This window comes from Melanotaenia boesemani, chromosome 11, assembly GCF_017639745.1.
Source record: "Melanotaenia boesemani isolate fMelBoe1 chromosome 11, fMelBoe1.pri, whole genome shotgun sequence".
In the NCBI taxonomy this organism is placed as follows: domain Eukaryota; kingdom Metazoa; phylum Chordata; class Actinopteri; order Atheriniformes; family Melanotaeniidae; genus Melanotaenia; species Melanotaenia boesemani.
In genome coordinates this window covers 650,558-663,580 of record NC_055692.1, presented here as the reverse complement: position 1 = coordinate 663,580, position 13,023 = coordinate 650,558, and the positions used below count along the sequence as shown (strand labels likewise).

At 46.9% G+C, this 13,023-nt stretch overlaps 1 protein-coding gene across 1 annotated transcript; it reads right to left on the bottom strand.

Moving 5' to 3' along the window:
* Positions 1-1,592: 1,592 nt before the first annotated feature.
* On the bottom strand, positions 1,593-11,974 carry golph3a (golgi phosphoprotein 3a). Its single transcript, XM_041999692.1, is given in 5 exon segments — positions 1,593-2,977; positions 5,382-5,496; positions 5,582-5,713; positions 11,480-11,584; positions 11,586-11,974. Coding segments are annotated over 5 exon segments (1,131 nt in total). The 5' UTR covers positions 11,940-11,974; the 3' UTR covers positions 1,593-2,552.
* Between the last annotated feature and the right edge of the window lie 1,049 nt (positions 11,975-13,023).

Sequence of the window (13,023 nt, the reverse complement as noted above, 5' to 3'; positions counted from 1 at the left end):
AGCTGGACTTGAGGACTACGACATGAAGTCCAGGTCCAGGATCCGTCTGTGTGGTGGCTCTGGAAGCTCTAACTCCAGCCTCAGTCCAGTCCTGGTGAAGCTTTTCCTGACCGTCCTCTCCAGCTGCTCCATCCTGCTGCTTGTTCCAGCTTCTCCTTCCTCTCAGCTTCTTCTTGATGAGCCTTGATGCAGCACTTTGATCATCCAGCTTCTTCTGCAGCCGCCTGCTGAGGCTTTTCCTCCTGGTGGAGGGAGGTGATGGTTTCTGTCCAGCTGTCAGGTCCGCAACCTTCCCCATGATGCTGGACTCTACTGGAACAGACTGAGACCATCTAGATGCTCAGGAGGCCTCTGCAGGTGTTTGGATGGATCAGCTGGTCAGAGTGTAGAACTGAACCTTTTCACTATGTTCTCATTTCTGAGATTTAGATTGTTGGGTTTCCATCAGCTGCAAACCAGAATCATGAGAATTATAACGGACTGATGCTGGAAGAGTCTCACGTTGCTCACGAGTCGTTATTTTAGTTCCTTTTTAAGCTGAACCACTGAAATAAATCCAGTTTGAGAGATATTCTAATGTTTGGACTTTCACTGTTATATACTGATCAGCATGATGAACATGAAGCATCTGAACCATGAACCTAAATGTTCTGGTTCACAGCTTGTATCTGAATCTCTTCATCATCATCATCATCAGACCCTCTGCTGAGATGAAGGACCACCGTCATGATTCTACTCACGTCCTACAGTCATCAGTGGAGCATCAACTTTTCTATTTTCTGTAAATTTCACCTGAAACCTGAACATCCTGAACTTTGTGTGTAGTTTATGAACAGAAAGTTCGACCTGGAAAACCAGTTTTCCTCGACTTGTCCAGTGATGCGTTCAGGTTCAGCTTATCTTAGCATAAAAAGGCAGCCAGACATTAGGTGACGTTTTTATTAAAAACAACCTGATTTATATCTTGTATCATATTTTCATCAGCAGATAATCCAAACAGCTGATCCTCCGGCGGGATTCAGGGTTTTTCCAGAAGATCTTTCAGGCTCTGACCTCCATCCTGCCCGGAGTTACAGCTCACAGGCTTGTCTACGCCCGAAACAGAAGACCCGGAACATCTGCTCGGATCTACAGTTTGTCCTGGTAGCAGCATCGCGGCTGGTTTCAGGTGAAGGTCTGGGATCAGTTTCTACCAGATCCGGGAATCACTGGGACATTTTTCCTGCTCCAGTTTCTTTCAGGATTCCTGGATCAACGCGTTAAAAACTCACCGTCCTTCATGAAGCCACAAAGCTTCACGTCATTTTTTATTAAACTAAAATCCAGAATCCGTGAAAACCTGAATCCACGAGAACGAAGGAGGTCGGCAGCAGCTGATCAAGAAACCGCTCCAAGGCATCAGAAACAGCGGAACTCCGTGTTCTCCTCCGTCGGGACAAACCGGATCAGCACCAGAAATCCTTAAAGTGTTCAGTTTGTCAACATAGAAAACGTCAAATCATGATGAAGATGATGATGAAGATGCTACATCGTTTTCTATCGGATCAATAATCCCATCAGTCAGAAATCTGGAACCAGGAGGTCCATCCTGGTTGGAAAGTTCTCCAGGTTTCACCATCCTGAGACGGTTCAGACCTGCTCCGGTTCAAACTCAGACTGGACTCGGATCAGGGGTCAAATAACTCAGGAATCTCTTCCTGGATTCAGGCCCATTTGATTCCAGTGGAGTTTTCCACCACTGTCCAAAAACCAGCTGGTCATGTGACCTCCGACCTGCCTCCAGGTGTGAATGCAGTCAGGATGATGATGTCAGGGAGATTTTGTTTGCCATCACCTTTGAGCTGGACCAGATTCCAGAGTCCCTGAACAGAGTGGTGGTGCATTCAAGGCCTTAATTCAGAGTTAGACTTCCTCCTGGATCTTCCTGAGTGGTTCAGCTGTCTCCATCCTCCTGGTGTTACTGGAGTCTACACCTGGAAGATACCTGGAGGGAGAGAAACCCCCTCAGACTTCCATGAGGACCATTATGTTCTGGTAGAGAACACAGAGATGGGATGTGGAGGATAAACCGGGATACGGAGCGTAAGAAAAATAAGGGAAAAAAAATTAAGGAACACAGATAAAGAATCATTCCAGAAATTCTTCTTTCCAAAGATGAGCGGCATTCCTTCTGAACCGGAGCCGATGAACAATGTTCCTTCTGCCAGAACTGGAGCAGCGGCTAGCCGTTCCTCTTGTCCGGACCAAAGCAGATGAACGGCGTTCCTCTTGTCGGAACCGGACCAGATGAACGGCGTTCCTCCTGTCGGAATCCTCCTGTCGGAACCGGACCAGATGAACGGCGTTCCTCTTGTCGGAACCGGACCAGATGAACGGCGTTCCTTCCTGTCGGAACCGGACCAGATGAACGGCGTTCCTTCCTGTCGGAACCGGACCAGATGAACGGCGTTCCTCTTGTCGGGACCAGAGGGGATGAACAACGTTCCTTCGGTCAGACTGGAGCAGCGGAACGGCGTTCTGTCTCAGAGACTGGGTGGCGTTCCGGTCGGAGGTCATTTGGTGAAGGCGGCCACCACGGCCCACAGCAGCTCGTTGGCGTTGGCCTTCATGCTCTCTCCTTCGGGTTCCAGCTCCAGCAGCTGGCGGACCCTCTTCATGGCCAGGTCGTACTGGTCGTCCAGCAGGGGGGCAAATGCGTTTTCCAAAACATCCGAGGAATGGGCCAGGAAGATGAGGGCGAGCAGACGTTTGTCCATCCGATGGGGGTCGTTGACCCACTTCTCCAGAACGGCCTCTTGGACCTTCTTGATGAGGCGCTGCTTGATGTTGTTGTTGGTTAGAGGATGGGTGGTCATGTCGAAGAGCAGGAAGTTCTGCTTCTCCGTGGTCAGGACGCCTTTCTCCACCAGGTTCTTGGCCAGACGCTCACGGACGTTCCTCAGCTGGTAATGGAGCTTCAGGGGGTTCCACGTTTCTCCTGGAGGAAAAGAAAACAAAGTTAAAGAGGCCACAAAGAGGATACGTTGGAACGCATGGACATTTAATGGAACCAGAAGTCCAGAAACAAACAGGTTCTGGTCTGGTGCTGTTGGGTCTTTTTCTTAATAAAATGATTCCATCAACGTTTCTCATCATCAGTTGGTCCGAGCCCTGGCCAGAGGCTCTGGCTGGGACCCTGGTCCGAGCCTGGCTACAGGACCTCTACTTGGAGACTTCTTTCTGTAAACCACGTTATAAAAATGGTTTAGAACATGGTTTAGGTAGAGTTCAGAAACCAGGAAACCTTCCAGCTGCTGTTTGTTTGGGACAGAAATAAATCTACTGCGGTGAAAAAATGCATTTCTTCTGCTGTTCAGTGAATGCATCATGTTACGCTGTAAGACCAATTCGAGTCACACATGACTACAAAACAGCAACTGACACGATGGCATTTAATTCTAATGCTACGTTAGATAAACACAGCACGGTCTAACCAACGTTTTATCTGCTCTGCATTTAGCTTTATTGTAGCATAAAAAGCTGCTGGTTATCCAGGTGCTGAAACGGACTGGATGCATATGGCTGTGTTTAATAAAAACATCTACTGATTTTAATTTAAATTAAATGAATCCAAAATCGATTCATAAAAACTTGGAGATTGACTTTTTTTTTTTTTAAGAGCTGAGCATATAAATGTGTTTTTTTATTACACGTTGACACCATTTTTTTCTCCAAACTTCTTTGGACAAAACGTTAAGACCACGGCTCTTATATTAGTATGGTACTACCATAGACAACAGGAAGTGATGTCACCAAGCACATACATACTTGGAGATAAACCTGACATCCATATTTAAAGCCACATTTCCTCCAGAGCAGGTTTCCACTTTGTCCTTTTATCCAACAGGATAAAACAGGTTTCCATGATGTTATGTCATAGCTGCTCTCTGCATGCACGCACACACGTGCACGCTCACATGCTTTGGTCAGAGGACAGAGTGCACGTATCTGAAAACACACCAACCACCTGGAAATCAGACCGAGAGATGAGAGTTTTAGATTCTCTCAGCAGACGGAGGATTTCTCCGTGTTAGCTCATAGCCTCGTGGTCGTCACGGCAACGCGCACAGCTGAACAAGCCGAATCTACGTCACTGTAGGAATTTCTGAGTCGTATTCCGGTTTTAAATGGATCCAGTTTTCTTTGTAGGTTTTGTTAGCATCAACACGAGATGTTAACTTTAGGAAGATTTAGAGCGACTCCGCTGGATGAAGCTTCATCAGGACATTTAAAAAGTCCTGAGTGTTTCCAACACAGCGTTCCTGGCTGGGAATCTGGGAAACACCAGATTGTTCTGGTGTTTCAGAAATGCATGTAGATGTATCAGATTATTACAGTAATCTGATTACTCCCAGGTAACTAAGTTTGATTGTCCCGTAAATGCAAGCAGTGGTTTATAAAATGTTAATCTGAGAAGGTTTTTATTATTAAAGAGAAACAGCTGCTGTCACACAGTTAGCTGGAAATGAATCGATGTTGAATCAAATCAGATTTAATCAAAATCCAATAGAAATTAATGTAAATCAAATCGATTCAGGAAATTGGTGACTATACCAGCCCTAGTATTTCCTCCTGTCTCTGCAACCTTTTACAGGCTGGTGAGTCGTCCTCCACAATCGCACCTCGCTTATCTTTTCTCTTTAACCCAAAAACAAAAGAAGAAGAAAACCTGACAAGCATTTCTTAGTCTGTTAGGTTGGACGGAAAAGGCTTCCGCAGCGCCACACTCAGGCCTCCGTAGCGTCCCACTTGTCCCGCTCAGGCTTCCGTAGCGTCCCACTTGTCCCGCTCAGGCTTCCGTAGCGTCCCACTTGTCCCGCTCAGGCCTCCGTAGCGTCCCACTTGTCCCGCTCAGGCCTCCGTAGCGTCCCACTTGTCCCGCTCAGGCCTCCGTAGCGTCCCACTTGTCCCGCTCAGGCCTCCGTAGCGTCCCACTTGTCCCGCTCAGGCTTCCGTAGCGTCCCACTTGTCCCGCTCAGGCCTCCGTAGCGTCCCACTTGTCCCGCTCAGGCTTCCGTAGCGTCCCATTTGTCCCGCTCAGGCTTCCGTAGCGTCCCACTTGTTCCGCTCTGGGTGCCTGCAGCAAACCCAGAACAAAGCAACACAGGCGGAAACACGCGGAAGTGGTGGAACGTTGTTTCCTTCTGTGCAGAAGTCGCTCTGATTCGCTGATAATAATTTGTACATAATGTTTTATAGAAAATTACGATGTAGCGGGATCTTTACGATGAATTAATCGTAGCATTTAATACTGGGATTAACTGTAAAATTAAATAATGGAGACGTCCCTACAGCTGACGCACCGTTTGTTGGTGGGTTAAGCGGAGGAAGCGTCAACTCACCGCTCAGCAGCTCGATCCAGCTCTGCACCGTTTCCGGTGGCTGCGTGTCTTTGATGTGTTTTAAAGCTTCATCCAGGAGGACGTCACCTGTCGGAGCGTCGGATTTACACATCACCTGGGAACGTAGTTCAGAGGAGGCGGTTAGAAGCTGGACATCTTACAGATGACTTTTGTCTGGGCTTCCAGTAAAACGTGGGTACCTTCCGGGCCAGCAGACCTTTCCTCCTCATGCCGCAAGCTTCCAGCTGCAACCGTCCTCTCAGGGCCAACTCGATCAGCATGCACCCCCGTAATCCGGAGGAAATACAGTCATTCCAGAACGAGGTGTAGCCCTGGAACATGAAAACACAAAATTCCCAGTCCAGGTTATTTCATTACAAACTACAGCGAAAAAGAACCAGATCAGGAAGGCATGTTAGCTTCACGGATAATTCAGCTTTAGGATCAGAGGAAAAGATGGGAACGTGTCTGGGGAAAAAAAACCTGAGGAACTTCAATGAAAAAGCCTCAGTAACTGGTGTAGGCGGTTTAGGTGTAAGCGGAAGAACCGGTCCGGCCTTAAACAGTGAACGACAGAGATACCAGAGGGCAGCAGCAGCTAGGCTTTCAGCCACTGTCACCGAGCCTGAGATTCACGCATCGGTTTAAAGATGAGCATTTCTAACCATTTTGGTTTTTATGGACAAGAGAACAGACATGGCCTGGATAAGACTTCTCTATACGCAACTTGTTTAAGGCAATGTTTGTCGGTTTAGCATACATTAGCACGCCATAGCCTCGTCTGTGGGTTTAGCATACGTTAGCACGCCATAGCCTCGACTGTCTGTTTAGCATACGTTAGCACGCCGTAGCCTCGTCTGTGGGTTTAGCATACATTAGCACGCCATAGCCTCGTCTGTGGGTTTAGCATACGTTAGCACGCCATAGCCTCGACTGTCTGTTTAGCATACGTTAGCACGCCGTAGCCTCGTCTGTGGGTTTAGCATACGTTAGCACGCCATAGCCTCGACTGTCGGTTTAGCATACGTTAGCACGCCGTAGCCTCGTCTGTGGGTTTAGCATACGTTAGCACGCCGTAGCCTCGTCTGTGGGTTTAGCATACGTTAGCACGCCATAGCCTCGACTGTCGGTTTAGCATACGTTAGCACGCCATAGCCTCGACTGTCGGTTTAGCATACGTTAGCACGCCATAGCCTCATCTGTGGGTTTAGCATACGTTAGCACGCCATAGTCTCGACTGTCGGTTTAGCATACGTTAGCATGCCATAGCCTCGTCTGTCGGTTTAGCATACGTTAGCACGCCACAGCCTCGTCTGTGGGTTTAGCATACGTTAGCACGCCATAGCTTCGTCTGTGGGTTTAGCATACGTTAGCACACCATAGCCTCGTCTGTGGGTTTAGCATACATTAGTGCGCCATGGCCTCGTCTGTGGGTTTAGCATACGTTAGCACGCCATAGCATCGTCTGTGGGTTTAGCATACGTTAGCACGCCATAGCCTCGTCTGTGGGTTTAGCATACGTTAGCACGCCATAGCCTCGACTGTCTGTTTAGCATACGTTAGCACGCCATAGCCTCGTCTGTGGGTTTAGCATACGTTAGCACGCCATAGCCTTGACTGTCGGTTTAGCATACGTTAGCACGCCATAGCCTCGTCTGTGGGTTTAGCATACGTTAGCACGCCATAGCTTCGTCTGTGGGTTTAGCATACGTTAGCACGCCATAGCCTCGTCTGTGGGTTTAGCATACGTTAGCACGCCATAGCCTTGACTGTCGGTTTAGCATACGTTAGCACGCCATAGCCTCGTCTGTGGGTTTAGCATACATTAGCACGCCATAGCCTCGTCTGTGGGATTAGCATACGTTAGCATGCCATAGCCTCGTCTGTGGGTTTAGCATACGTTAGCACGCCATAGCCTTGACTGTCGGTTTAGCATACGTTAGCACGCCATAGCCTCGTCTGTGGGTTTAGCATACGTTAGCACGCCATAGCTTCGTCTGTGGGTTTAGCATACGTTAGCACACCATAGCCTCGACTGTCGGTTTAGCATACGTTAGCACGCCATAGCCTCGTCTGTGGGTTTAGCATACGTTAGCACGCCATAGCCTCGTCTGTGGGATTAGACGACGTTATCTAAACAGCACAGCCATGGTTTCCTCTTTGACAGACAGGCTACAGTGGTGTTTAATATTTTATTTAACAAGTTATTTCAACGTTAATCATTAGATGTTTAATCTCACACAGTTTGAGCGGAGGCCCTGGATGCTCATAAATTGATGCTACATGTTACAGCCTTACTTACTAATTAACAGAAAAAAACTATTATAAGTTCATACACTTCATCTGAGTTTTAGTGCATTTCCCCTCAAGTCTAGTCCTACAGAGGTGTACTAGAGCAAAGTTAATATGCAATAAAATACATAAACTAACTTCACAGTGGCTTCACAGTCGACTGTTTGCCAACAGTTTGAGCAGCCAGTGGAGCTGAACTGATGGATCATTTGCAGATTCCTGTGCTACGTATGATTGTTAACCAGGGAGGCTGTTCTAACAACGGATGCCAAACAGAAGTTGTTGCTCCTACTGATCGCCAACTCATCTTTCCTGTAGACTCCATGGAAGACATGTTGGGTATGTGTTGGATTTATTTATAGTGTGACACAAATACAAAAATTAGACATGCCAAATGATTAACATTTTAATCAGATTAATCACAGCTTTCAAAATAATCATGATTAATCACCATTCTACGCCTGAAATCTGCCGCTTTTACTGCATCGTATCACTAGAACGAGCTGATGCTACAAATATTTCCTGTTAACTGACCTTCTCTTAGAAGAACCCAGATGTCCAAGGTTCAGTAAATGCAGCATGTAATGTACTTCTCTAGGTGTGTCCCATTCAGGGTGTGCAGACGTTGAAGTGCGGATTCGTCTGCCACAAACATCATTAGTGAGCAAAATACTGTCCCAGTTCACAGGATCTGAAGGACCCTCTGAATCCAGCCTTCACATCCGCACTTGGTTTGGCCTCAAACAACAGATGCTGGTGATGCATCCGTCGCAGCCTCTTTTCTCCCACAATTCAATTTGCACAAGATGGTGGCGAATCAGGAACCGACTCAGAAGAGTATGTTTGGTTTCAGTTTTGTAAAAAAAAAAAAGTTTTAACTACACTTTAGTAGAAACATTACAAAACCAAGAACATTAAAAACATGTTTGTTAAATGGTGACATTATAATTTGGTAATATTTGATATTCATGGATTTTTTAGGGGTTAATGACGAGTGTACCAGCTGGAAAACAACAGAGCCTCGGACCTGTTTTTTATTTTTACCGGTCGGTTTTAACGTCCACTGAAGGCTCCTTTGAGTAATTTCAGAGGTTTAAGTGATTCAGCGTCCGGTGTTGTTGCTATGGGAAATTCTAGGTACGTCAAGCAGACTTCGAAGTGTGCAGACCCTGAATTGGGACACATTATATGTTGTTCTGCATCATCTCTACTATGTTCTAGATCATAATTCAGAAATCATCCAGCTTCATCTCACCAATCGTCTCCATGGTGATAGTTTCTGCCTAAAAGCAGCAGATGGGACGACTGACCAGCCGACATTGATGAAGAAACTCTGATAAAACTGATGATCTGGATAAAAACAGCTTTTTCTTTTTATCATTGAAGTGTGTTTGTGCAGCCGTGATAAAAGTCCTACAGCAGCTTCACCCAAAGTAAACACCTGCTGATAAAACACATCATTGGCTGCTTGTTTCACTAGTTTTTATTCACGTTTTTACATCAGATGATCACTTTAGTTGTAATAATCAGTTCAATATTTCATAAAATCTGGACATAAAAAGGTCTCATCTGTGCCCCCCTTTTCCTGGTCAGTGCTCCTGGCCCCCATCAGAACTTTTCTAGACCCGGCCCTGCATAGCTTGAGCAGAAACCCTGCCTACCACCAGCAGCTACTGTTAGAGAAGGTCCTGCCAACAACAAGACTTTGGGGTAAATATGTGACGGTGTGAAGATGAACCGCTAGTTTCCTCCTTCTCAGCTGATCCATAAACACACGCAGCAAGAGAGAAAAGCCGATCAGCTGATCACCGACAGCCGCCATGATTCACGGAGCAACATGAGAGGAGAGGGAGGAAGCAGCTGCTGCACAAACAGAGAGACCAGAGATCCTCTAGAGCCGCCATGATTCATGGAATGGGGAAAAAAGATGCATGAAAATCCTGATCATTTGGTAAATGGGCTTGTACTTATACAGCACCTTTCCAGTCAGTTTGACCCCTCAAAGCGTTTTACACTACACACGTTCACCCACTCACACGCCCACTCACACGTTCACACCCTGTTAGGCACATCGGGAGGCAACATGAGGTTAAGTGTCTTGCCCAAGGATACTTCAGCATGTAGCTGGTGGAAGCCTGGAATCGATCCGCCTACCTTCCGGTTGGAAGACTGCTCTTCCTACTGGGCTTCAGGCTGTTTCCAGCCTGAGCGGGAATGGTGAGCTACCTCAGAACGGCCCTATGAAGAACCAACTGTTTCATTGGTTTTCTGCTTTTCAGAGTCCGGCGGAAACATTCTCATCCTCACCTCCACTCCTGCTGTCATTGATCAGCACCGATACTGATCAGATTACCCACAATGCAGCTGTGTTGCTTTCAGCCTACTGACTGCTCACCTGTTCCCACCTGGGAAACCTGGGAGGATGGACTGACACTGAGTCACAGCTCCTTCAGTCTAAAATACCTGCTGGTCTTCCAGGTTTGAGGTCCCAGGTGTGTCCACCTGAGAGACATTTACCTGTCTGCCAAACACAAATGAAGGTGTGAAACCTTTTGGGGATGAAGGTAAGTGTCAGGGAGGCAACACCTGTGCTGATTCGTGTTTAATTCAGACAGCTGCTTTTAGTCCACCTGTCCCTGTCCAGGATCTAGACATCTCTGAACCAGCAGGTGTAGCTGGACAAGTAACTGTTTCACACAATCCCTGTGACGATGACATGATGTGAGGGAAGAGTGGCTGTGTGGAGATCTGATCCTCCGAGGAACATTAACGGACTGATAACGGTGCCGGCTCTACCGGGGAGTCAGCTCTGCATGGCCGGTTGTTGTGTACATAGTTCAGGCTGCCTGAGACGAGCCAGACCCGCTGAATTCTTGCTGTTTACATTCTACCTGCTGTCATGTTACCTGCACAGGTTTTACGGAGACGATCGCCGTTTTAAAAAATCACCAGAAAACCGGCACCTAAGTGCGAGTTCCGTAATTGTTGTTAGCTACAGTCAGCGTGAGTGCTCACGTTCTGTTCGGTTGAGTGAACCGTTAGTAAGCTAACATCCGGTTAGCCTGTTTACTGTGTTTACAAGCTAACATCCGGTAGCCTGTTTACTTGTTTTACAAGCTAACATCCGGTTAGCCTGTTTACTGTGTTACAAGCTAACATCCGGTTAGCCTGTTTACTGTGTTTACAAGCTAACATCCGGTTAGCCTGTTTACTGTGTTTACAAGCTAATATCCGGTTAGCCTGTTTACTGTGTTTACAAGCTAACATCCGGTTAGCCTGTTTACTGTGTTTACAAGCTAATATCCGGTTAGCCTGTTTACTGTGTTTACAAGCTAATATCCGGTTAGCCTGTTTACTGTGTTTACAAGCTAATATCCGGTTAGCCTGTTTACTGTTTTACAAGCTAATATCCGGTTAGCCTGTTTACTGTGTTTACAAGCTAACATCCGGTTAGCCTGTTTACTGTGTTTACAAGCTAATATCCGGTTAGCCTGTTTACTGTGTTTACAAGCTAATATCCGGTTAGCCTGTTTACTGTGTTTACAAGCTAACATCCGGTTAGCCTGTTTACTGTGTTTACAAGCTAATATTCGGTTAGCCTGTTTACTGTGTTTACAAGCTAATATCCGGTTAGCCTGTTTACTGTGTTTACAAGCTAACACTCGGTTAGCCTGTTTACCGTGTTTACAAGCTAACATCCGGTTAGCCTGTTTACTGTGTTTACAAGCTAACATCCGGTTAGCCTTTTTACTGTGTTTACAAGCTAACACTCGGTTAGCTTGCTAACGGTGTTTATCTGCCGTTACCTCTCGGTCCTTCAGGCCCAACAACAACACCTCTTCCATCAGGGTGAGGCGTGTTTCTTTGGAATCGCTCGTGTCGTCGTCCTCCTGCTCGTCTCCTTGCCGGTTACTCGTGCTCCTCCAGGCCGGGCGCACGGTCTTTGTCGGCGGCGTTGCGCGAGGCGTCCGTTCGCCTCTGCACGAGGCCCGAACTTCTCTGAGTTAAGGAAGTCATGCCTCGGGTGTCGGGTGAAAACGGCGACAGTCCTCCCGCCTCGGCAGTTTCAACTCGGTTACTTGTCGACCAAAAGAAGCTTTTTTTCAGCCGGACTACACGGACCGGAGCAGCCGGGCCATCCAGAGGACCGCTCCGCTTCCTGGCTACGCTGCTCGGTCTAATATGGCGTCCTGTGGTGGATGATGTGGTACCAGAGTCATCCAGCAGGTAGAGACCGAGCAGCTCCAGCGGGACTGAACGCCACATCAGCCGCTCAGAGCAGACCACCGCAGCCTGGTGGGGGGTTACTAAGTTCAACTTTACATCAGCTGTTTTCCAGTCAGACGCTGTTCTGCTGGATTAAACATGAAGTTTGGATTCTTTAATATATATATATATATATATATATATGTATATAAATTATATAGCATAATCACATCTTAGGTGTATAAACTGCCTTATAGATGAAGTTAAAAAAAGAAAATAAAGGAAGAGGTGGAGCATTATGGGGCGGGCCAGTCAGCAGTTATAATGACCCATAAAGGCAGGTTTATCTGTACAGCACATTTCATGTAGAAGACAGTTCAAAGTACTTTACATAAAACATTAACAGCATCACAGCAGGATACAGGAAGCAATTTTACTCTTATCTTTTAGATCGAACCTTTGTGGTCACCACAGGTCATTTTACGTCCTCCTCTGCCCCCGTCGCCTGTGGTGTACCGCAAGGTTCTATTCTAGGTCCCATTTTGTTTTTTTATTTATATGTCCCCTAGAAACACCTTATAGCCGTCATAACGTGTCCTTCCACTGTTATGCGGACGACACACAGATATACCTCCCGCTGAGACCGGGGGACGCTGGAGGCCGAGCTGCTGTGTTAGAGTGTTTCAACCATGTGAACAGTTGGACGGCACAAAACTTTCTACAACTCAACAGTTCTTAATCTGAAATGATTTTCATCAACCCTCCTCACTCCACCGCCCATACTGAAGACAGTCTTGGTCCTCTTTCCTCTAACATCACCCCCTCTGCCAGAAACCTGGGTGTTATACTTGATTCCAGTCTTAATTTTCATCTTCACATCAAAAAAGTCACCCAGTTCTGTTTCCTTCACCTCTGCACCATCAGTAAAATCAAACCTGTCCTCTCCCGGCCCGATTTAGAAAAAGTTATCAATGCTCTCATTTTCTCCAGACTCGACTACTGCAGCTCCCTCCTCTCTGGTCTTGACAATAAATCCTCTCTCGGCTCCAACTTGTTGAAAAGGCAGCAGCTCGGCTTCTCACTGGTTTTAGCAGAAGACAACATATGACCCTGTTTAGCCTCGCTGCACTGGCTCCCTGTACGT